Source organism: Dermacentor albipictus, chromosome 2, assembly GCF_038994185.2.
Source record: "Dermacentor albipictus isolate Rhodes 1998 colony chromosome 2, USDA_Dalb.pri_finalv2, whole genome shotgun sequence".
NCBI lineage: Eukaryota > Metazoa > Arthropoda > Arachnida > Ixodida > Ixodidae > Dermacentor > Dermacentor albipictus.
This window is the reverse complement of record NC_091822.1, coordinates 149894193-149920200: the sequence shown is the minus strand read 5'-3', so window position 1 is coordinate 149920200 and position 26008 is coordinate 149894193. Positions and strand designations below refer to the sequence as shown.

Genomic DNA, 26008 nt, shown 5'->3' with positions numbered 1-26008 from the left:
GTCCGAAGGGTGTAACTTGTACACCGTTGGCATCGTTATAGGAAAGAAAAGGACCGTTCAGGCACCGGCGAAGCAGCGCGTCATTCGTCACCGCAAGTTTCAAGCGAGGCGGTTTTTTCCTCGGCTCGCTTTCTATAGGCGCTGCTTTCCTAATGGCCGCGAACTAGCTGTCGTTATGTTTGCGTTCAGTCGTAGCAACGTGGCCAAGGCCCTCCTTTGTCTTTCTCGTCATTTCGTCGCTTCTCTTGCGCAGTAAATACTTGAACTTATTGTCCCGCGCGTAAAGCTAAATGCGCATCCGGGTGAGAGAATAGCGGGAGAACCGACGCTTATTCGAGCGGGCACGACCTAGTTTCGGATACCGAGTATTTCGTGTAACCTGAACCTTGGGCTTCAGACGAATGCTGACCTCACGTGGGGGGTTCACAAGAATAGACTGCCGGGCTAATTCGTTCATGATGAATAACTTGCAGCGCACAACAACGGGGGAGAAATTCAGACACAAGCGTTGCATAAGCGCTACACACTCTTAAACAAATGTACACCCTTTGGGGTGTATATTTGCCGCACAACGATAATCGCCATCTGTCTTGCTTGCGTTTCCTTCCTTGAAAACGCTGCGCCCGCTACTTTCCTGTCGAGAATGCTGTCATGCTGATAACGAGCATGCCGTTCGTGACTTGGAAGTACCGGGCCCGCCGCCCTAAAGAAAAGAAATGCGGACAAGACAACGATTATTCTTGTGGAGCAGAAGGGTGTGATTTTGCTTAAGAGTGCACGCACTGGGAATGTATACAGTGCTCAGCGCGTGGCAGCCTGTGCTTCTTCAGCCCCCGGTGGGCGCTGGGGGCACTGAAGCTGATGCATTGTTATATACTACGAAAGCGGAGGCCTTTGTGATACATTGGTACTGAACTTGGCACCCCAGCGGCCAACCAGCGTCTACCGGTAGCGGGAAATGCACCGGTCGCCATGGGGGTCCGAGTACACTCTAAGAACAGTATACACCCTTTGGCTTGCCCCTTCTGCCACACAAAAATAATCGTCATCTGCCTTGATGCGTTTCCTTTCTTTATCGCTGCGAGCCCGGAACTTTCCAGTAACGAACGGCACGCGCGTTATCAGCATAGAACAGTTTACACCCTTTGGAGTGCCTCTTCTGATAACGCGCGTGCCGTTCGTCACTGGAAAGTTCCGGGCTTGCAGCGATGAAGAAAGGAAACGCATCAAGGCAGATGACGATTATTTTTGTGGCAGAAGGGGCAAGCCAAAGGGTGTATACTGTTCTTAGGGTGTATGGCGTTTCAATCGCTGATCACACGTCATGAGGCGGCTACGTTTGCCGCGCGAGGCTGTGGTGCAGTGGCGCCTTCCTATAGTCAGAACACCGCGTGAGGAGCGGTAGCACGGCGCGAAACGTTGCTATACCGCGTTCAATGCTTTGACTGTGGGCGAAACTGCCAATTCGTTTTCCGGCCGCCCGCTTCTTGGACGATCGCCGCCTCCGTGTTGTGGGCATGTGCCATTGTCCGGGATCATCATCACCGTGCTCGAGCCGAGGAGTCGGCGGGGTTTCCGCGGCCGAAGCGGCGAGGACGAGGAAGTCCACCGCGATGGTGGACCGGTCGCTGTCGCTGTCGCCGCGACCGCTGCAGAGGCTGCAGCCGATCACCGGCTGCCCGTGCCGCGCCTGCCTCCGCGGCGATGAAGCTCAACCAGTGGATGAGAAAGTAGGCGAGCCGCCCGAGTACGCCATCGCCTAGCGCCCACTTATAACCTTTGATCGCGTGTATCCAATCTATACAGTGCCTTCCTATACTCTGTACTTCGGCTGCAGCCGTCTCGCGTCGCATTTAACGTCGCAAGTGCCGTTTTCAGGTTAGAGACGTAAAGGAAGATAAGTCGTGCTAGATCGATCGACTATTCGTCTAGAAGTCTACCATCGCTTCCTGTGTGTCAACAAAGTTGCGTAGAAAATTGTCACTGGAGGTCCCGCTGCTGCTCTTCTATTTGAACCGCCCGCGCCAGAACTGAGGAGCTAACGAAATCTCTACGTGACCTGCCTCATTGCCGCTACCTGTGAATCGGTTAGTGCTGACGTCGCGTGAGAGGTACCATAGTGTGCCACAGATGGCGCCACTCCGATTTTCTGTCCTCGTCATTTTCTTGCTTACAGAAGCTCTGTTCTGGTTACGAATGATGGATTCGTTATTACATATGCCTAATCTTTCAATGTAGCTCGATGCAGTGTTTCCATTAAGTGTTCTCAAGCATGCATTTGAGATGATGGGGGCGGCAAGCTAGGGTGCACCTCACGTGATTTAGATTTGCCGTGATCTGACGTCTGTTTGTGATGTCAGCCCTTTGATGCAGACTTTAGTTCCCTGGCAGTCTTGTTGATGCACAATCGAGCCCTCGGTTTTATGTTCATTGGTTTTCTTTCAAAACGTTAGCTATCATTCGAAAAGCTAGCAGTGACATCAAAGTGACATGCCAGATTTCATCGCTGAAGATGCCAAAAGTCAAATCAAGATATGGTCATGCTGTTCATTTTTTTTCGTCATTTTGATGTGCCCTCCTTCGTCTGGGGCTTTTCTCTCCTCCCTTGCAGAGTAGCATGTAGGCAAATATGTTATGCTGGCAAATGTCTCTGCTTTTAACTAAAGAGCTCCCTACGTCCTCTCATATGCCTTCCTAGACCTATCTAGACCTTCTTATACTGGGCACTTCATCCACTTTAGTGGCTGCCACTGTCATGGAACATTTCTCCTATGCTTAGTGGTTCAATAAGTGTTCTCGCTGCACGTTGGGTTTGCACCACTCAAGCGGATTTATCAAGCTGTCATGCTTGGAGAAACCGCTACCAAACAATTTCTGTTATCAGTCGGACTTTCTACACATTGGCTGCACCTGTGCAATGAACTCGCACATGACTGGTCGATACGTCAGCGATCATACCGCGAAAAAAAAGTTACAATTATCGCTGTTAGTGAAATTGCTGACTAATCGGTCCAGTCTAATTAGTACTTGCAGTCTAAATTATCTGAAATCAAGGCACACGCAATTGCTGGAGCAGTGTGTGCAATATTTTTAAGCGTGCCGCACCTACTTACAGTTTGCACTCAACCTGTGTTGATGCCTGCAAGGTGTTTCGTTACACTAGCAGCATATGGTTATTAGTCATCCACCCTAGAATGCTGCTTTCTAACCATGGATTAGACCGTTGTACTTTCCTACTAATGTGAAAGTGTACTTGAAGGCATGCACGTGCACACGCATGTAAATATTTTTGAGAACAGAGGAAGAGACAAGTGCAGTTTGGCGCCAACATTTCTGCAAAAATCCGCTTGTCAAAACATTGGCATCGGACTCCAAGTCTCGATATATTCCGCATACTTTTTGCTTAAGAGGTCTTAGACTTCAACATTACAGAAATGCAAAAAAGGTGCCGTTGTACTGAACATTTTGAAATAACTAATGTGTGCCTCTCTTTTGTTTGTGCAGGGCAGACATAGGCCTCATTGGCCTGGCTGTCATGGGACAGAACCTGATCCTGAACATGAATGACCATGGCTTTGTGGTGAGCATTCAGAAGTCTTTTCTTGTTTTGTATGTGGTCTCTTGTCTCTAGCTAGTCTTTCTAGTCACGCACCGAAACAGCAACAAAGACATTTAAGATTGCTGCATTAAGTGCTCACACGTAGAAGAGGCAAAGTAAAGGCCATTGACTTTACAGTCAAATGCCGATATAATTACCTATTGGATATAAGGAAGCAAATTTAATGTGTTCACCGATATCAGCATGTCATGAATATATGCTTGTAAAAAATACCGGATGTAAAGAAGGTAGTATTTTCATGTTGGTGGTGACAACAAACTCGTACATCGTGTATCATATGACATCAACATAGTGTATGTAAAAATAAATAAACCGTAACAATTTTTTGCTGTGTATTTCAATGTGGTAACATGGGTAACCTCGGCGATTATTCAATTTATAGTGACACATGTGTATGTGCTACTAACTTCTTATATGTAGTCAGCAAAGAAAAAAACAACTGTAAGAGCTCTTTCGGCCCTGTTGTGCACTTCTCGTAGTAGACACAAAACAACAACTTGAACCTTCATATTACTGTTAATTCCACTATTCTCTCTTCTCTTTGGTGTCGCATATTGCAATGTTAATATAGTAACGTTACCCTCTCAAGCTTGGACACAGGACACTTGGTGGAGATGTCATTGCTATTGGTGCATTTTTCTCGACTTACCAGTGACGTATTGAATTGCCGCCTGAACATCTGACCGCTACATCTACGGGGCCACAGCTACTTTCCTTGTGCCTTCACAGCAAATGAGTCTACCTTCTAGTGTTCGAAGTACAAGGGCATCATTTGCATGGTTGGGTGTCATGGTCTACTATTCTTGGTAATCTTTGCAACGGGAGCAGAGCTGAGTGTATTCGAGATTCAAAGTTGTAAGAAACGTTTACAGGCATAAAGGAGCTTACTGCTTCTTGTTGCATCTGATAGTTTTGTCTGTCCATAATGCTTTGAAATTACATTTTAATGCGAAAGCATTATAAGCCCCATTACTCGAAAATCCGTCGTTGTAGTCAAGCTGACGCCAAATTTCTCAGAGGGGTTCCTGTAAACAAAGTAAATTAATTCGTTCGAAAATAATGTTACGTAAATTTCGGTCTCGATGAGAATCAAGCCCGGTCTCTATGAGGTGTGAGACGAGCACGCTTTCCCGTCGCTGCGGCCGCTCCACGGCTCTGGTTGAACAAAGGTGTGGCTAGTGCATACGTCATTGCGCACGCCACATCGCAGCCATCTGGCTGACTGTAGGCGGGGTTTAGTGCGTGCGGGGTTAGGCACGTGAGGGCGCAGCCAACGGGTACGAGGTGGTGCCACGTCATGAGTGTATAAGTTGAGTGTATAAAGTAGAAAGCATTAACAACCAGTTGAACGCCGCTGAGCAGTTTTTCGAATTATGAGCTCCTCACGGGCAAGCGAGTGGATTGAGACGCTTGGAGCGTTTTCATTTGGCCTTGCCGAGGCACAGGTAAAACGCAGGCGAGAACTTGCGCAGATAAGGAACGCGCAGAAAAAAGAAAAGCATTTCACCAAAAGGACTATAATGCTTTCGCATTCTCACACATAGGCAATCTTAAGTGTATATGCCGAATTCTTTTTTTCTCCCCTAGGTATGCGCCTTCAACAGAACAGTCGAGAAAGTGGACGAATTTCTCAAGAAAGAGGCAAAGGGGACCAAGGTTATCGGCGCCCACTCCCTCGACGAATTTGTCTCGAAGCTCAAGACTCCACGCCGAATTGTTCTGCTTGTCAAAGGTCGGGCTGCATTTTGTGATGCCCAGGCAGGGAGCTTAAATTTTGGATGATCGGCCCTGTGTGTGAAATGAAGCGCTCGAGGAGATGCATGTCTGCTTACTGCGCGTCATGTTGACGGTTAACAAAAGAAGGCAGAGAAAGAAACGCAAAACGAACCACACAGCGATAACGCCTGTGTCGTCGTTTTGTTTTTCTTTCGCAGTCTTCGTACTTCATCAGTGGTCACCACGACGTGCAGTAAACGCCAACTAGTAGAGGTGTGCGAATATTCGAAACGTTCAAATAATTAATCGAATAGTCGCAATTCGTAAATTCGAATGGTTCTCGAATATTTCAAAACGTCAGCTGCGCCCAAATAAACCTAGAAAATTGGAGCAAAAGTGCGGTAAATTTTCCGCGGGCATGGTATAGGCAAAAGTCATGACATGTCATGTAGCCTGACACACTATGCATCACTTAGGCAGCCATATTTAACAGGATGTACTGCGATGATTCGCACTCTATGTGCATGCAAAGGAACTACTTGTTTGCTCCTAATGCTCCATTTGGGCTTTTAATAAACAACGCTTCGTATCTTGCTGTGCAATGACAGAAACTTGCCAACTTGAGGAATACTGGGTTGTGAAGATTGCATCATATTACTTGTGATAACAGCTACTTATTATTCGAAAAAAATTCCATATTCGATTCCCTTTCGGCCCTACTCGCTACGTGTTGGATTTGGTCTCAAAAATAGCTGTTCGTACACCCCGACCAATTAGGCCTAACTCAAGTTCTTCTGAAGCAGGCTTGCTTGTAATGATAAAACAGCAAAGATAACCCTGTATTGGCTTGTAATTCGTACATGCTATATTATGTACTTCAGGTTTACAGCAGAATATCGTGCTGAATGTACCACGAAAACATTTATTGACTTAGCATGCCTACTCTTAAACTTCGCTTAGTTTCCGGCAACATCGGGTCACAAGCGTGTTCTAACTGGAAAGTTCGTGCAGAGTGTAAATTATGGTTGGCATTATAGCGTTCAAATTGAAGCAGTGGTTGGGAGGTAGTATTTTTTTTTCTTGCTGGGCTTGAACAACATCATGGTGCTTCAGAGTAAATTAGTATTCAAGCATGAGGCCAGCATAAACGAAAACTGCAGTCATGTGCAAATTTGCTGTAAACAAAATTGAGTGGTGCTAACTCACTTGAAGATGTCAGAGACACTGAAAAAAGCATAATCAATAAACTTGATTTTATGGAGTAATATCAAAACTAAACTGACGCACACATATCAGCTCTTCTAACCGAACCAAAATTTCAAACATTGCCTGTGGCAGGTAGCACAGTTCGAATTCTTGAACTGTTACTGGATGAGGCGGCCATTACTTCTACGAGAAATCAAAATAATTAACATAATTACGCTAATGAAGTTTTAATTTAGTTACGTTACGGCGCATATTTCAATCCACGAGTTGTAGCCTTGAGTTTGCAAGGCACATAGACTTGAAACGAATTCTAAGGATGGCACCAGTTTTGACATCAGCGCCGTCAAACTTGCGGTAAAATTTAGCTCCTTCACTTAATTAAAAAAGAAATGCTGTTTTATACATTGAAGTACAAAAGTAACTGGAACGGCAATTCATTTCTTCAGACACTCTGAAAATTCATATCTCGAAACTGATGCAGTCTTGAGAATTCGATCCAAGTAGATACGCCTTGCGAATTCAGCGGTAAGAATTCGTAGATTGAAATATGTGTTCGAAAGTCATTAACATTTTAAATAGTGTAATTTGTAGGACCTAACTCGTGCTGTCTGGACGAACGAACGACAACACAGTAGTATAGGAACAGACAAAGGGGTATTTATTACGCCTTTTATCCAGTAAAGTCCGCTGGCCGAATCGCAACCCATGGAAACCTGCCGATGGGCGCTGATGAATCGAAGTCCGACTCACCGCGACAGAATATCGAGCGAATATGCTCACTCCGATGCTGGATAACGTTTAACCGTTCGCGTGTACAGTCACGCAAATGGTGGCACGTTAGAGCGATCGTGCTCGTCCATCCCGGTGCCCCGCTCCGAAGCATTTCGCAGGGCTGTCCCGCGAAACGTCCGTGCACCCAGCCGGCCCCGAGCCAAAGATAAAGAGGCTACCCCCTTTTGCGCCCGAGTAACCCTGCCGTTAGGTGGCGTTAGCAGCGCAACAATCGCGCCATCTCTCGCACTACTCTGTAACTACACCGACCTCTGGCGGCGCTTAGCTACGCGGGGAAGCCGTATTACAGGAGACGTGAGAGCCATGCGGGGAACACATGTTCATTATTCAATTAAGTATTTGGTTTCTCGTAGAAGTAATGGCCGCCTCATCGAGTAATTTAGCTCAAGGGTTAAAGTTCTATCTGCCACTGGCAACTTTTTAAAATTTGGCACAGGTAGAAGAAATAGCATCTGGTAATACATATCTGTATTACACGAGAAGAAAGGGGGTTAACCGAGGGGCCCGATTTTTATTAATCATATCATAAGAAGCCAACAAACACTGACACCAAGGACAACATAGGGGAAATTACTTGTGCTTAATAAATGAAATAAAGAAATGATAAATTAATGAAAATGAAGTGGATGAAAAACAACTTGCCGCAGATGGGAACCGAACCCACAACCTTCGCATTTCGCGTGCGATGCGAAGGATGTAAGGGTTGGTTATATTCCACACATTTGTCTATCACCTGATTGATAGTGTGAATATGGTCTATTGTTGAGTAGCCCTTACGGAATCCTGCCTGGTCCTTTGTTTGACAGAAGTCTAAGGTGTTCCTTATTCTATTTGCGATTACCTTGGTCAATACTTTGTAGGCAACGGACAGTAAGCTGATCGGTCTATAATTTTTCAAGGCTTTGGCGTCCCCCTTCTTGTGGATTAGGATTATGTTAGCGTTCTTCCACGATTCTGGTACGCTCGAGGTCATGAGGCATTGTGTGTATACAGGGTGGCCAGTTTTCCTAGAACTATCTGCCCACCATCCTTCAACAAATCTGCTGTTACCTGATCTTCCCCAGCTGCCTTCCCTCTTTGCATAGCTCCCAATGCTTTCTTCTTCCGGCGTTACTTGTGGGATTTCAAATTCCTCTTGACTATTCTCTCTTCCATTATCGTTGTGGGTGCCATACAAAAGGGTGTGGTTAAATGTTCTGACAATCTGGTTTTCACGCTGCAGCCTTTGTTTGCCAACCCTGCACTTCTTGCCTGTGCCGTATTTCTAACATGAACTTACTACCTAGCCAGGCAATACACCAAGCCATCACTTTCAACATCATTATCATGCTGTCGTGGCAGCAGTAAGCATTGTAATAAACATGCGATAAACAGTTGACTGAAAGGACGTAGTTAGCCTCACTTGAATCTTTGGCACTTTAGCTCAGGAAGCTGATGCTCCAGGTGATTGTGCATTAGAATGCAGACAAGCAGACTGTATATGTTAAACCTCAGGATATACTGTAAGCATATCTAACTGGATTCATAGCAGCTGTGGATGAAAGGGGAGCAAGCCAGTGCTAGATATTATAGCACGACACCTTGGAGCAGCAGCAAGATGCTACGAAGTATCGTTGGCGTTGAGCATATAGTAATGGAGTCGAGCAAGAAGAGGATGTACTGAAATTTTTCGCGACAGCTGGTGGTGCATGAAAGTACTGATTATTGACATCTTCAGTGTCAAGAAAAAGTTTTGCGTTCTCTCTTGCACTTCCTTACAAATTGTGTTTGAACGATGGAGTGTTAATGATGACTCATGCAATTTTCACTTTTGGGCAGCTGGAGAGGCAGTCGACAGCTTTATCAACAAGCTGGTTCCTCTGCTGGACAAAGGTGACATCATCATCGATGGTGGCAACTCGGAGTACCAGGACAGCGAGCGCCGGTGTGAGGCCCTCAAAAGCAAGGGCATTTTATTCGTGGGCTCTGGAGTGAGCGGCGGTGAGGAAGGCGCACGCCAAGGCCCATCGCTCATGCCTGGTGGCAACCCTGAGGCCTGGTGGGTCCCATCTTTCTCTTAGCTGAGATTCTTGTCAGTTTCACTTAAGTATAATGAAATGATTAACAGTGGCTTAATGAGGGAAGCATTAGCCTGGAGGCAACATTTTGATAAAGGAACTTGGCTCTGCCAGGGACTCGCCTTTATCAGATGAGTCCTGTTGTCGAAATGTTGGCTTCAGGCTGAGGTTCCTTTGTCTGCCCACTATTGATGAGTCTCCACTTCTCCATGATCCGTTTGTTTTGTTTGGATCACTATAGCAAAGCCACTTATAAGGGTAATGATCCATCTCTACTGCACTTCATATAAAATGGTTGTCGCATCACCCTGGATACAGTGAGCTGTTAATTATAATATAGACTTTTTTCTGAGTGAGGGTCTACATTCCAATGGAGACAGTGCCTTGAACGCACATTAAAGAACCCTATATGGTCAAAATTTATCTGAAGCTATAACTGCGAGGTGCTTCTTTGTGATAACACTCTCCAGTCTACACATTCCTTGGTCCCCTTTTAGAGTGCGGCTTTTAGGCACCCGCTCCTGCGGCGAGCATTGGCATGACCAAGCAAATGAACACAGCGAAAGATGAGAGCGAATGTGACACGCAGTATGGGATGAAAAATGGCACGAAGAGGAAAGCAGACAGGAGGGTGCAGCAGAACAATGAGGAAGAAAGCGGAGGAGGGTGGGTGATAGCATGAGAAGAAAAGCATAGTTTGGGGGACGGTGGCTACAAGATGGCACCAGAGGAGTGCACGTCCTCTGGGAGATTTTTCGGCACCGGTTTCTGTGAATCGTGCCCATGCACCACCTACGCACTGGACCCACGCACAGGCTCTCGTGATTTACAGATGTGCGAGGCAGTGGTGCCACGCTTCGCTCTATTTGCAACGTGACACATGAGACCAATTGTCCGTGCCAGCCAGTATATCACGAAATGAAAACAGAGATAGAGCTGCGCTAAAATTTTGAATTAGGGAGTATCATAATCATTGGTGAATTTTTTCTTGCACCAACAATTCACAATAAAGGGTCCCTCAAACGATTTTGACCATTTTGTATAAACGTACTGAGTCGTTAGAGTAGGTCCTTCTAATCACTAATTCATGCATCTAAGTGCTCTGCATAAAGCATATTATTTTATAAGGTTTTAAAAATGTACGCCGCTGCCACTCACAGCACACCGCTCTGCTGAATTTTCTGCCGCCCCTAACCTGTTTGATGCAAATTGCCCTAATGACACTAGTACGGCGAGCTGTCCAATTGGCTGGCCAGGGCGCGTCATCGATAATTTTTCCAGCTTCATGGTGAACAAATGTTGTTCGTAATAGTTGGAATGTTAGTTCATTTGTTTTTATGAAAAGAAAGTAACAGAAAGAGAATGCACAAGAACAATTTTTCACTACACTTAGACTTCTGGCACACAGCAAGCGTTCTCTGCTTGTGTTATGTGCTCCGTGTTGACGAGAGCTCCACTGTCAGTCGGTCTGTCTTTTCGCGAGCACCATGATTCGCCTTTTTTGCGTTGTGGGCTGCAAACTGAGTGACTGGCAATATGTCAAGCTATGAGATTGTATCGCTCTGCAAAGCAGCATACGAGTGGAGTGGCTGCAGCGCGTCGGACTATTGGTATCCGATCGGCGCCAGGATTTGCGTGTTTGCGGGCGCCACTTTACACTGGAGGATTACTACTAGTACAATAGCGTTTTGCGATTCTGGTATTCGGGTACACGCAAGTGCAAGGGGACTGGGCCTGGCTGTTTGACCATGCCGTTTCATGGGATGAGCAGAAGTGCAAACATGGTCTGCATGGTGAAGCCACCTGGTAGCACGGAGCTCCACCAAACACAGTAGCAGTAACAAAGTGTATTCTTCTTTTCTGCTGGTGTAAATTTTTTTGTAGGAGCATAATCATTAGCATGTTGTTTTTGTAACTGCTTGAAATTTTTTGCACTTGGTTAGAGCAATATTAGCTCATTGGCTGGTTAAGCTCTGCACCACCAGGTGGCTGGACCGTGCCGACCAATCAGGCCGCTCGCATACGCCTACGCTAAGGTCCCTTCATCAGCTTGAGTTTATGCCTCCACCCGTCCGTCGAAATGCCCAGCTCGATTGTGGTTACCGGCATACTAGGCACATTCGGCGCTGTGACAGAATGCTCGTGACACATGCTGCTTGGGATCGACTGCCAAGCAGCTGGCAGAAAAGTCGTAGAGGCTTCGCACACACGTGTGCCTAGACTACTGGAAGTAGACAACACTATATGCCATCTTGATGCAGAGCCAGTGGAGGCAGAGCTTAGCTTTGATCACTTGGCGAACGAGTTGAGGAGAAAATGAATGGCTATACAGGAGGGTAACTTCTAGTCATCGGTAGCTCTCTTAATAAGACACTTCACACAAATTGTGATGCGAATGATTAACTTTAGCTGTATGTTACATGTCTACAAAATTTGTCTGAACCGTTTCAGGGGCCCTTTAATGTTGTCATGGCCTTGCAAGAATCCAGCTTCCAAAGTCGCAATGGGTTCTTGTAATGAGCGACACACCTTTCTGTTTTAAAAATCATGTCTTATATCATGCCCTTTGGTAATGTTGTCAAGTTAAGATTCATAATTAAATAGGTAAACACATTGTTCATTAGCAGTAGTGCAGTGTTTTCACCAGCTCCTGTCATGGTAGAATATAAGCTCTTTTTCTCTACCCTTGTGTAAAATGAAAATATCTCCTAGCACCCTTTCTTCAACCTTTCAAGATTGTCTGTTGTTTCCATTGTTACTCTGACAAGAGTGCCAACAATCAAAATTTAATTAGCAACTTATCTTCACAAGCAGAATGGAAAAACCTGCTGTCATTCAACGTTGCAAACTTTTTAAAAGGATGTCTGAAACACTCTGTAATTGGTGAGCATTTTGAAGCTGAAATGCTGGTTTAGTTCAAAAGCTTGTAGCTGGAGAACTGCCATTCTTAGGCTGTGCACACAATTCAATCCAATTTCATGCTAAACACTTGATAGATTTATTTTAGCCACACTCTGGCGAATTCTGTGGCTAGTTTTGGACTCTGGCTTTCGGGCTGTTGTTTTGATAACTGCTACTTCGCATTTCTTTCAGGCCCCACATCAAGGAAATCTTCCAGAGCATTTCTGCTAAGGCAGATGGAGAGCCATGCTGCGATTGGGTTAGTAATCGCAATTTACCCCTCAAAGAAAGAATAAAGAGCTGCATTAAATTGTGCTTCTACAAACCTCTCCCTCCCCCTCCAAAAAGAAGGGTGGCACTGCCACTTTGATGTTTCCACACTAGCTTGCTGTCATGTTGCAGTTATTTTCATGGTCTGCTCGGGCTTAGTTAACGTTTTTATAGGCAAAGATGGACTACATTGCATTCTTAATGACCCAGAGACTGAACTAAGCAATGTTTAAGGTTTACTGTGCCACAACAGGCCAAAAATGAGAAAATGCACTGAATTCGACGACATCGCACAGATGGCAGAACTGTAGTTATGGTGAGAAATTAAAAACACAAGAAATGCCCTAGTTTTACCTTTGTTCTCTGGTTTAGTGATGAATGTTGTACTGCGAGATCAACAAAAATTGTTTTGAAAAATGCTTTATCAATCAAAGCTAATTTAGATTTTCTCTTTAGCATCCCTTTTTAAACCAGTTGCTTGGAATTCAGTGTGAATACATTTATTTTAATAAAAGTAGTAAAGTTGGTTTATTCATAGCTGTGCATGTAACCTAGGTATGTTGACGTTGCATGCACAACACACCAAAAATTTACAAAATTGAAATAAGGAGGACGGATGGCTTATGCCAGAGTTTTGCCTTCAAGTGCTGCTTCATGGCAGTGCTTTCTTTGCCGCTTTGAAAATGCACCTTGCTTAAACTTGAAGCTGCCTTGAAAATTACACAATTGTGCACATAAACAAAAAAATAGCTTCAGTAAGTAAGAGTTGGTATACATTTGTAGATTAAGATTGTGCCAAAAAAAAACGGTACAGGAAAAGCTTTTTTTCTCATTTCTCACATTTTTGTCTCACTGCTTTAACTAGTAAAAACAAAATGTCTTTCAGAGCTGCAGCTTTGTGCTGACATTTGTGTTAAGTGGCTTTAAGGTTTGAGCGTGGTTGTGACCATTGTAGAACTTTACTTGAAGCTACGGTTATCCTTCATAGTGTGTACTCTTGCAGACAAGTATGCACTTAATTTTGTCCCACTGTCATTAGCACATCCTTATATTGGTTGCATCCACCTTCCAAGTTCAAGCTGCGACTAATTTTGTGCAGGTTGGCGATGGTGGCTCGGGTCACTTTGTCAAGATGGTCCACAACGGCATTGAATATGGTGACATGCAGCTCATCTGCGAGGCCTATCACCTAATGAAGAATGCAGCTGGTCTGAACCACGACCAGATGAGCGAGGTGCGTTGCGGAGTGCCAAGTGCACAACTGCGTCTACTTGGCTGTTGATGCATGTCAGCGCTTCATGTATAGTTTGCATGAATGCTCTGTAGTCGGTGTGCTTAGTACATGACTGGTATTGCAGGCCACCCAAAAAGATCTTAGTAGTTGATAAAATGCGCCTTGAACCTGGTGTACATCCAGGAGTGACATCCAGATGTCGCGATCCTCTATCAAAGTTCTCTCGTCTTGTCCATTGCTAAAGATAAGACGTCAAGCATGTACCAAATGCATATTTTGCCTCGGAGTTCAGCATCACACGAGTTGGGCATTGTTACTTTTTGGAAGGCACACAAGTCTTATTCCTTTATCTACCATCATCTTACTCAAGCCAAATCTATCTTACCCAAGCCAAATCTTGAAATATTTAGGAAGTTTGATTTCTAGTTATTTAGTGTGCATGCTCTTCTGTTGATCAGGGGGCAATGATAACAGTAGTCTGTCCTGTTCTCTAAATGTAGCACAGGGACTCTGTGCGCTGTGAGGAAAAACAAATTTTAACAAAGTTGTCATTCTTCCTGGGAAACTGTGCCCTCCCTCTGGAAATGCCTGACCTTGACTGGATTGAACAGCAACAGCTAGCAGATACTTCCATCAAGTGCATGCAGTGCCAGTTTTCATTCAGTTCAGTGAGCTTTCATTTTTAAAGGTTGCCTACACTTTCTATAGGTCCCCATCACAACATATTTATAAAGCAATTGGTGTGCCATTTACCATTGATACAGGTGTAATGGGAAGCGTTATTTGCAAACCCTCCCAGACTTTCCTGATAGTGGCTTCTGGGTGCTGCTGCTGTCTTGCCAAATAGCTCAGTTAAAAAAAAAAAATTACGTGCTTGATGCTGGGATCGAATTATTGGGTCACAATTGCATATCTACTTCTGTCATGCCAACGCCAACTAGCCGTTTCAAATCGTCACATGTGCTATATTGTGTAGCACGGGTGTTCAAGTGCGCATTGTGCTGTGCACCAGTTTCTATTAAGCCAAAGATTCAGGAATGGTATGGACCAATTTATAGCATTGATTAACGACTTCATGGAAACTTCGCTTCTCATAGATTTCAAGTTGTGCGCCAATACTGCATAACTGCCTAAGTTGTCATTTTCAGGTTCCAGCGATCGGCATTTTGCAGAAGTGATGCCAACACTTGTGGCAGAACAGCACGGTTGTGAAGGAAGTGCCTGTAACAGGAGACAGTACTGTACTTAGGAAGCGTTCACTGACCCATAATTATAAGCAGCAGCAGCAGTTTTTGTTGTCCCTGTGAAGAATACAGATTTCCATTGAACTTGACAAACTAATTCATAACTTATTGTCCTTGCCTGCGGATTCAAGTGCATACAAGTGGTGCTTGCAATACTGTGCATAACTTGCCCAGTGCATTGTTTTCCACTGATGCCGGAGCCAGGTTCCTATTTGAACAATGAAAATTTTGGCATTTCTTGCAGGTTTTTACCAAGTGGAACAAGGGTGTTCTTGACTCATTCCTAATTGAAATCACAAGCAACATTCTCAAGTTCAAGGACACTGACAATGAGCCCCTTGTGACAAAGATCAGAGACTCTGCTGGGCAGGTAAGCGCAAACTATTTGACTTGTATTTCTTTGCTTTTTAGTTTTGTTCTGATAGTCTTAGTGAAATCCCATAATCATGTTTGTTTTGCGATCTTGTAGTTACAGGTACAGGGGCTGTATTTTTTTAGGGGTTGTTCTCCTCCAATTCTAATCATTGCTTATTTTCCATGCCTGGTGGTCCACCCTGGCAATGGTAAATGTGCAAATTTGTTCGAGCCCCTGGACACTGCTTTTACAATTAAAGAAAAAATTTATTAGCATTGATAAGCCACAATCAGTCTTGTTCTTTATGCATTGGAAATGTGCTCGTTCTTTGCAAATTTGTTGAATACTGTTTTTTTGTATGTCTGCCTTCCTCTTAATGCAACATTGCATTGTTGGTACTGTTTCTTGGCTTGCAGAAAGGAACAGGCAAGTGGACAGCAATATCTGCACTCCAGCATGGAATTCCAGTTACTTTGATTGGTGAGTTCCTTTCCCTATTAAGAAAGTGTAACTATACTTCACATTGCATTGCATTGTTTTTGTGGGCACACTGAGGTGCACCATAGAGAAACCATGAGAGCCTATTTTGTTCTTTGTCCGAAATGTGGCATTTTATCGTTTTGCTTTTCATAAGTGATGCGACAGTCAGCAGACCCTCCATGCTGTTCACCAATAACTGTCTGGGCTTCGAAACGTGGAGCCTGTGGCGAGTTTTGTGGGTTGTATGATTTAAGGGCTTTGGAAGAGACTGCCTGTGGTACTGACAAATGGATGGCGAGGTTCATCAGCCAGAAACTAAACATTTTCTGCTTGGCTCACTGAATGATCCCATCTCTTAAAAGGAGCATGGCATAGGCCAGGCTGCTGCTTCCTTCCTACCCAGTATTTAGTGCCTTTGGGTGAGCTCGTGCTCACAAATCAAGAAAGACACCATTGTGGCTATGAAAGTGACGAACAGTGTTGGTAAAATCGTACATTGTGGGTATTGTCCCCCATTTCCTTTTTTTTTCACATACTATACCTGCATTGTGGCTGATTTGGCAGTTATCTCAAGGATATGAGAAAATACATTGTATGTTGTACTACAAAAAAACATTGTAAATACTTTCGTTTTATTTTGAATCCCTCATAAAAATATTTGCAGCATTTGTGAGGAACCAAACAAAAATATTCTAACTTGATCAGGTTATCATGGAATTCATTGTTAGTTTATTTTTAAGGGAGTCTAATGTGCACCTAAAGGTCAGCAAGCCGAACGTTATGGTGGTTGTGTGAAATGTTAAGTAACTGCAGTAGCAGCCCAGTCACTGTTAGCCTCAAGTATGACCTACAAGCGTTGCTCATGTGATGATATGGCATGGACTCGCGTCTGTTGCCTGCTGCACTTCGTGCTAAAGAGGCTTTAGTTTGGGTGGTGTCTGGGCGTCTCCTACAGCGTTTCCATTTGTTCGCTCTTGTTCCCTATGCTAGTGCAGTTATGATGGTCCTTTCAGATATATTTTTACAATGAATTTGTTTGTCAAAATTTATTCCAAGAGCTTGTCTTCTATACAACAATATAGCAGTTCTGAAGGGCAACACGACAGCCAGCTGATGGAGTTAGTCCAGTGCATTGCGGGTTTTTCATACGCGGTTCTACTCTCCAGCGGCAGTTAACAGGAATAATAAAAGCATAAACGCAATAACATAGGATAGAACAATTCACTTAAGTCACCATACTTGCCATGTTGCCACAAGCATGTAAAAAATGCTGGCTATATGTGACAATATTTCTTTTGACTTTGGCTTGCTAAAGCTCATTTGTTCACGATAAGTAGGTCGGGGTAAAATATCAGATTTTTACACTTGCCAGAAACATTGGGCGGTAGCACAAGGACTGAACTAACACTGCAGTATAAATTGTGCCAGCGCCGCTTGCTTTTCAAACTGCTTTTCAGTATGAGGCCATTTTTCGCCAGTTAGTATTAAATGGCAGTAATTCGAAGTAAAAGTAACAAACTTTCAGCTGTTTGCAGTCCACGAAAAGGCATGGACCAATGTTCCCCTTTCAGTGCCACACATTCAGCTCGGTTCAGCAATTTACAGGTGCTTGTTCAGCAGTTATAACGGATCCGTTTTGCAAAACTGATGCAGCTGCTCAGCCCAAATTTTCTGATGAATAATGCCTTTTATATTTTACTGCTGCGGCTAGCAAGAAGCTGAAGCCTCATTCATTAGTAGTATGGGACGTAGTGAACATATCATTCACTGGGGAAGGCCAAACATCAAGTGAATTTATGAGGTTTGGGGAGTCTTCTTTGTGAGGCTGGTATACGAGGTGGTCTCTTATGAACTGGTGAAGTGAATAGTTCAGAGTTTCTATACTTAAACCACAGAGGTGCAAGACATCATTATGCAGAAGGTACTTGGATTTTCCTCTTCAAGTTAACCTAAGCTTCAATGCCTTAAGTATACTTTAGGCACTGCAACTGGCACTGTATAGAACTGCTTCGTGGTTTCAATGTGCAAGTGCAGTGAACGGATGGGTTTTGCAAACAATGCTTGCCTTGCCATAATGCCATATCGACAGTTGATTGCTTCCATTGCGGCATGGGTGTGCCATATTGTTAATATAAAGGCTGCTGCAGGCCACTGTGCAACATTCCATAACTTGTAATGGTATGGCTCTCAATCATAACCCCAAAACTTTTCTTTTGGGTGATTGTTGGTATGATATACATGAAATACTATATAAAATGGTGATTAGTCATGTTAAATACCATGAACATTGCTTTTTCGGAGTGCCTGTTTCAGTGAACGGTGGAAGCAGCAGCAATTTCTTTTCATACAGGATGTGAACCTGTTTTTATTTTGTACATTATTACAGTGCCCCCATTTGACAAACTCGCGAGAGCACTAATACTTTTCATGAAAGCTTCACAGGCACTATTGCACGATGGATTTCTGATGGTGACACCACATATCGAGACTGCTGTTCCTTTAATACTGAGTTATGGCAGACATTGCATTTTATACGGAACGCTGCGTTTCGAGTGAAGCATCGTACAAAATTTTCTGTGCTAAATTTGCGGGCAGTCTTTTTACACAAAATCAATGGACAAGGCATGGCGCACCTCTGCATTGAAACAGTAGTCCCTTTTCTTCTATGTTACATAGCTTCCAATATCCAAGCCACAAATTTTCACAATTCATGCGGTTTGAAAGAGAAACTGCAGAAGCGTGAAAGCAGAAAGCAGCTGCAACATCCTTCAGGAAGTATGGCTGGCGCACCTAGTACTTGAGCATGCATGAAGAAATCGAGCAGATACAGCAGCCGAGCAAGCTGGAGTGAGTGGCATCCTGGATGCGATGTCACTTGCAAGAGGGCATTACTCTACCTTCTTGCCACGGATAGCATTTCACTGCTGAGCTTGAGGTCACAGGTTAGATTCTGGTGACAGTGGTTGCATTTCGATGGTGGTGAAATGCAAAAAAATGCTTGTGTACTTAGATTCAGGTGCACGTAAAGAACCCCAGATGGTCAGAATTAATGTAGAGTCCCTGACTATGGCGTGACTCATAATCAAATCGTGGTTTTGGCACGCAGCACCCTAGAATTTAATGTTTTAGTAACGTATATCTTTTGTCTTGGTATTCACAGGAGAGGCAGTATTTGCCCGTTGCCTGTCTTCACTCAAGGACCAGAGGGTTGAGGCGAGCAAAATTTTGTCTGGCCCAACTGGAAAGCTGACTGGTGACCCCACGGAGTTTGTCGAACACATTAGGAAGGTGAGCATAATCCACTTTTTTCAGCCTAAGACCGATCCCAGTTTTGTCATGTAGCAGATGTGGTATAGATTTGCTGTGCCAGAAAGTTGCAGATAAGTCGTGCCGATTTTTGCCGCAAATCTAAACTGTCTACTGCCTGAAAAACAAAAAAAATTTGCATTTCTGGCTTTTTGGGATATTCTAGAGCATAAATTTTTTATTACTGAAAAAAACATAAAATGTTTAAGGGGTGCTTCAACTTATTTATTACACAAATCTTTGATGCGCACGGTTCTTGAAGTGAGCTTTCATCTTGTGCCTGCTGCAGTGGTACGGTGGTTGTGGTGCTCTGTCGGTGGGGTTGAGGCTACTGGTTCAGTTCCCTGCTGTGGTGGCTGCATTCAATAATCAGCAGAATGCAAAATTTCCCCTGTAGCAAGCTTTAGGTGCCCATTGAGAACCACAGGTGGTCGCAATAATTCAGTCCTCCACTTTGGCACATCTTGATGCTTTGGGGCATCAAGTGCGATCAGCCGACCAGTAAATAAAAAAAAACAAAAACAGTATATTTATATATTGTGAGTCAATCAAATCCTTCATCTTGTACTCTTTCAGGCACTGTATGCTTCCAAGATCGTGTCCTATGCCCAAGGCTTTATGCTTCTGCGAAGTGCAGCCCAGGAATACAAGTGGAACCTTAACTACGGGGCCATTGCTCTGATGTGGCGGGGTGGCTGCATCATCCGGAGGTGAGTGTGACTGATATTCATGTGCTAGTGCTATTAAGATGGTCAATGTCAAGCACGGGGCACAGCTTTTTTGTTTGTGATTCTTTGGCTGTACTAATCCGAAGCTTTCTTTGCAAGCCTTCCTAAACTTTGCTGATCGTGGCTGCTTCTGTCTTATCAAATAGCCCAACACAGGACAGCACATAATAAGCGCATAGTTTCTTTATTAAAGTAAAGCTTTGTTTTCCTTGCTTCCCATGGTTTCTTGCTGAGCAGATTGGACTGATCCTGGAGACAGCGTAATGCCAAAGTGGGCTGATCCCGGAGATAGTGCAATCAGAATGGCTGATCCTAGAGACAGCGTAATTGGTAGACACATGGGTCATGTTTATTTTTTCTTTATCATACTGTGAAGGTACACTTGTACATTTCAGAGGGGAGGGACAAAGGTAAGAGATAAGGCAGTAACACGAGCTGGACCATAGGTAAAAAAAATAACATACAAATAAGCAAGAACATTCCAAGAAAAACGCAAAGGCAGACATGTAAAAAGTAATGATTAACAGAAGAAACAAAGAATTGTTCCGGTAGTGTTGGATATATAGCGTAGTACAATAGATGGCAAAAACGGCAAGCATAAGCAAAACATTGCAAGCATGGCATGCACATAACAGACATATAAAACATATATATAGCTGAAATAAAAAGCATAAACACAAAACACAAGGCATAACTAAGAAAGAATGGCATAGGAACAGTTGGGTACTCTGACAGAACATACTGTCAATTGGAACATTAATTGTAAAATAAAGCTTTGGAAGGTTGTTTGAAAGTCATTGGTGCCAGGGATGCTTGTCAGTGATGTGGGTCAGTTACTCAACTTTCACTTGTTTGGAGAAGAAAAGCAGACTGGGTTGCAGTGCAGAATGCTTGCCTATTGGCAATGGCTAATGCGAGATGAAATGCGATATATGTATGTGGCAGTTGCACACAGAACGTAAATATGAGTTGTGATTGTAGATTTCATGGAAAAGGTATGAAAAGGCTAACAGTAGGTGTAGGAGAGCTTTCATGTTAGTAACAGTGGTGGTTCTTTGATAGTTGTTTAGGATGGGGGTGCACACTTCTGATTACCAAACTTTCCCCAAGGTGGTGCAAATAGGTACTTTAGTAGTCTACCCTCGACATAATGAACACATGATTTATTTGATGTAACGGAATAAATCTAAGTCTTGCCCATATCAGCATGCAACGAATATATGCTTATAACAAATATGATATAATGAAGGTATTTTCATGTCTGATACAACTTTAACATAACCAGGTTCAACTGCGCTAATCACTTTGACACTTCTAGATGTTCTTAATCATAAATGCTGTTAATTGTACTCCGTTAGCTTTCCTATAAGGTACGGACATTGTGACAACGAAATTTTTCTGTTCACTGGGACTAAGCAGCTGCGGTGTAGTGGTTAGAATGGTCAGCTTTAATATGCATGGTGATTTATTCAACCCAGGTATTACTAAGATATATTCTCTTACTATGCCCGAACAGAAACATAATGAACAACCATAATTGGCCCATTTTATCAAACACAGTTGCTGCTTGTAGTAAAACTACAACAAATCTGTGTTTAAGATAACCTTCGTGACCTCCGGTTACATTTTTTCTTTAAGATATGTGTGTGCGCGCCTGCCGTGGTTGCTTAGTGGCTATTGTGTTAGGCTGCTAAGCACGAACTCTCAGGATTGAATCTCGGCCACGGCGACTGCATTTCGGTGAGGGCGATATGCAAAAACACCCGTGTACTTAAATTTAGGCACATGTTAAAGAACCCCAGGTGGTCCGAATTTCCAGAGTCTCCCACTACAGCGTGCCTCATAATCCGATTGCGGTTTTGGCACGCAAAACCCCATAATTTAATTTTTTAATGTGTTTGTGGGAAAACACCTTCACATTTCCATTTTTGTAACCTGGCTTTGCTTGTGCTGAAATCTAGCGATCTAAGTCCTTTTCTCACTTGCACTGTCACTTTCGACTGCCACTTTTATCAGTTTTGTTGTTGTGTGAAGAAAAAGAAGACGTCAGCCTTAGGTGAATCAATTCATTATTTGCATTGTTCTCGTTCTCCCTCAGTGCCTTCTTGGGCAACATCAAGGCAGCCTTTGACAAGAACCCCTCACTGAGCTGTCTGCTGCTCGACACCTTCTTCGTGGATGCCATCCGCGACTGCCAGACTTCCTGGCGCCACGTGGTGGCCACTGCTGCACAGCTAGGCATCCCCACGCCAGCATTCAGCACTGCACTGGCCTTCTACGACGGATTCCGTTCAGACACTCTGCCAGCCAACCTTATTCAGGTGTGCCTCGGTAGCATGATAGCCAATATTCAAAGCTCCGTGAACAATCTTTTTCAAAATAGAAAGCGGAACTTGTAAAGTTTAGAGTAAGAATAATTGTCTTAAGCTGCATGTGTTGGGTAGTTGTGTGTATCCCCTTGGGCATTATGACATTGGAACATCCGTAGTGACTTCAAGAGGCTGTACATATTTGGATGCCCCACAAAAATGTGCTTAGTGAGACTAAATGTTTGAGGGGAATGAGAAAACACTTGTTGCATTTGATGTCAGATTTGAATATGCCATATTATATATAAACTTAGGGTTCAAACACTCAAGGAAGCATTAACTGGCGATGAAGCCTACTTGCAGTGTGTGCTTAAGAGTTGAACAGTCGTGCACGGCTGTGTGCACCAAGATGAGAACAGGATAAGTTGAAGACCATTCTGATTATAAAAGTTTAGATTTTTTTTCGTCTTTCATTTTTCTTGCACCCAACGTTCTGACAGCAGTTGGCAAACAAAAGCCTGCTTAGCCTTACACGGTTGCATTTCTTTAGAAACTTGCTTCTCTTGGACAATACCCTTCATGATGATGTACCTCAGCAGGTATTGTCCGGATTTCAGTGCATGTCTAGGAGCCTCGAGTGGTTCAAATTAACGGGATATCTTACATTCTATAAATTTGATAAACCTTCTGCCTACATTAAATACCATAGAACGTCGTTGATATGGATTTCCTAAACTTCCTGCATGTGTTAAATACCATGAAGATTTATGCTTTCAGATAAAAGTAATGCGAGATAAAGATATATTGTTCAGGAATGTGCATAATCCAAGTGGGTTATCATTATTGTTCCTAGCTGTAAGCAGATCAGTCTCGCCAAAATTTACACCCACTATGGTAATGCAGTGGCTAGGGTGTTGCACAGCAGAGGTCGACATTGCAGGTTCAGCCCAGGCTGAAGTGGTCACATTTCGAAGGGGATTAAATACAAAAATGCTCATGCACTTGCATTTCGGAGCATGTTAAGAGAACACCGGATGTTCAAAATTAATCCGGATTCTCCCCACCTAGGCTGGCTTCATAATCAGATCTTGGTTTTGGCACGAAAAGCCCCAGAGTTCTACTTTTGCAAGATTCCCCAGAAAATTGAAAGCTGGGGTATGTTTCATGAGAATAGCATGAAGTTGCAAAGGAAACCCAGTATGCCTTCAGAAATAAAGGTTCGTGGTTTAACAAAGCTTTAGCAGTTCCTCACTGTAATAGTTTTTGCCGGGAAAACGTAAAAACCATGAAAACACGGATGAGTTGTTTTAGTAAGTACGCACAGCCTTGCATTACAGCCCATGTGTTCACACTTGTCGCAGGCCCAGCGGGACTACTTCGGGGCACACACGTACGAGCGGCTCTCCGAGCCCGGCAAGTTCGTCCACACCAACTGGACTGGCCATGGTGGCAATGTCTCCTCATCGTCCTACAACGCGTGATCTCTGCTGCCCCGGCGAATCTTGCCTCTCTGCCCTTCCCCTCCCCTCCACGCACGTGGTCCTCTCCTCCTCACCCAGAAGGCTTGTCACTTTTTGACGCCAGTTTTGAAATATAGTAGTTTTATTTTGCGGTTAAAATAAAGATTTTTAAAATACAAGTTGCGTGTGGCATATAGATGTGCATATGAATGCAACGTCCCTCCCCTCTGTCTTGAAGCTGTTTTTATTCGAGACCTTCTCCTCAGCACTTTTTTTCACTGCCCTTCGATTTTCTTGAATTTCAAAGGTGTAACTTTGGTCAAAAGTGAGGGTAAAACAAGCAAGAATTGTTGATTGAGTCTTGGGCTTAATTTTTTTCATTAAATGTAAATGTCCAAAACTCGCAACATCGTGCCGACATAAATGGCATCACGGAGTTTAGGCCTGAAATAAAGTTAGCTTTCATTTTGTTTCAATGGTCGATCTCCTACTGCCAAATAATTAGGATAATAGTTACAGGAGTACTCGCATGACATTTTCAATTTGTGACCATATTGTGTTCATTGAAGGTCCAAGCCGTCTAGGAACGTTAGAAAAGATACTGTTAAGTGCCAGTATATCCCGAATACTTGATTTTTTATGAACAACGCCATAATACCTAGCCATATTGCTATGCAGCGTCGGCAAGCTTTGCTCTGTGTCAGGACTTCCCAATGTCAATGACCCCAGTTTTGGCATTGCGTTGCGGCCCTGGAATTGAACATAAAATATGTTTTCGCTTGCTAACTGTGATCCTCTAACGTTTGGGAAGCGTGTGCTGGTACAGTGTCAGTGCTCTTCCAAGAAATAACTTGCCAGTTTAAAGTGGCATTTAGCTTGGAGCACCTGAAACTACACATGCAGTCACAGGGCTACACGCTTGGCAGAAGCTCAGCTTTGCAAAGTAATGCTGAGAATTGATCCAAAGAAGACGTTTCCTTAGTGAAATTGAATATTTGTGGCACTCGTTTCCTGTTATGGGCATTCGTGGTGGAATTCAAATTAAATGCACCTTCCGCGGCAGAGTCAAGGGCCTCATTGGGAATGAGTTCACCTTTTCACACAAAGGTCCACCAGGTGCTTGTTGCTTTTTGTCTAAGCAGTTGTCATAGGTGGGACTGTCCACGAACGAATGCCAGCTGCAGCACCATTCTATTGACTAGATCATCGACATAGGAATTCGGGCATCCTGAATCGGTGGGAAGTTTGCACTCTTTTGGGCTTATCTTGTCCCTAAACAGTGGTATATCGTGGGCCGTTGCTCTCTTTGTTGTTGCGGGTCCAGTACTTCCAGGTCACGAACTACATGCGCGTTATCAGCGCGACAGGCAACCTTCTCGACAGGAAAGTAGCGAGCGCTGCGTTTTGAAGAAAACACTCGAGCAAGACGGACGACGAGGATTCATTTTAAAAACTGTTGACACCCTTTCGGGCGTATGTTTGTCCCACTAGAATAATCATCTTGCTTGCGTTTCAGTTTTTTTTTTTTGCAAACTTTACTCTCGCTCGCTACTTTCCTCTCAACAATGCTATGTCAAGCTGATAACGCGCACCTGGCAGTACCGTGCGCGCAGCGATAAAGACACGAGTCACGCATGATAGATTATTGTTTGTTGCTTGATTATTGCTTGCGAGCGCGCGTCCGTCTCTTCCTTTAGCCCTGCCGGTCGACGTCCGCGCCCTATCTTGGAGTTAATCTTCGGCCGTTGCAAAGCTTGGGCGAGCCAAGATGGCCGGTGGCTGCTTGTGCGCTGTCATTCCGCGCGCCTATTGCTGGAGGTCGTGCAATCTCAAGTTTGGAAGGCGCTTGAAGGGAGAGGCAGCAGAAGTGTTCGCTGCCCTGTGCTGGCGCTCTTCACGCCAGCGTTCTACAGCGAGTGCTCGCAGTCGTCGAATAAGATCTGTTCATGTTTGCCCGCGCTCGCCAGACACCATGCTTGCTTATTAATGCGCAAGCACTCTTTGCCGAGTAGCCCAGCAATATCTGCCTGTCACGCGAAAAGTGCAGTGCCTTGCATCTGCACAAAAATGCGTAAATTGCGACGCTGACATTTAATCATTATAATAGTGCAAATGTAGATGATTCGTAGCTTTCTAAGCTATAGGGAACAACGTAAACAAAGTATAAATAAAAATTAATCTGAGAACTGGTCTCGTCAGGCCGCCTTGAAAGCTTACTTTCCCGCATTACGAACGTGCGTGCAGAGATGCCTGCTGTGGGGATGCTGAGAATAAAAACTGCTTGGTACAAGTGATAAGATAATAATAATGATACTAAATTATAGGTGGCAT

General features: G+C 44.0%; 1 protein-coding gene across 4 annotated transcripts in view; it reads left to right on the top strand.

The window, feature by feature from the left end:
- The window catches only part of Pgd (phosphogluconate dehydrogenase), a 74495-nt gene extending 50639 nt beyond the window's left edge, over positions 1-23856 (top strand). For 2 of the 4 annotated variants that reach the window (XM_065429186.1, XM_065429184.1), the window contains exons 2-12: positions 3505-3580; positions 5207-5351; positions 9152-9371; positions 12484-12550; positions 13661-13795; positions 15284-15409; positions 15811-15874; positions 19035-19162; positions 19757-19890; positions 22007-22229; positions 23579-23856. In XM_065429186.1, coding sequence (XP_065285258.1) covers positions 3505-3580; positions 5207-5351; positions 9152-9371; positions 12484-12550; positions 13661-13795; positions 15284-15409; positions 15811-15874; positions 19035-19162; positions 19757-19890; positions 22007-22229; positions 23579-23698 — 1438 coding nt within the window. In that variant the 3' untranslated portion in view covers positions 23699-23856. Of the gene's footprint in view, positions 1-1562; positions 1748-3504; positions 3581-5206; positions 5352-9151; positions 9372-12483; positions 12551-13660; positions 13796-15283; positions 15410-15810; positions 15875-19034; positions 19163-19756; positions 19891-22006; positions 22230-23578 lie in introns of those variants that run through there. The other 2 variants (XM_065429185.1, XM_065429183.1) reach the window with 2 other exon arrangements.
- The last annotated feature ends 2152 nt before the right edge of the window (positions 23857-26008 follow it).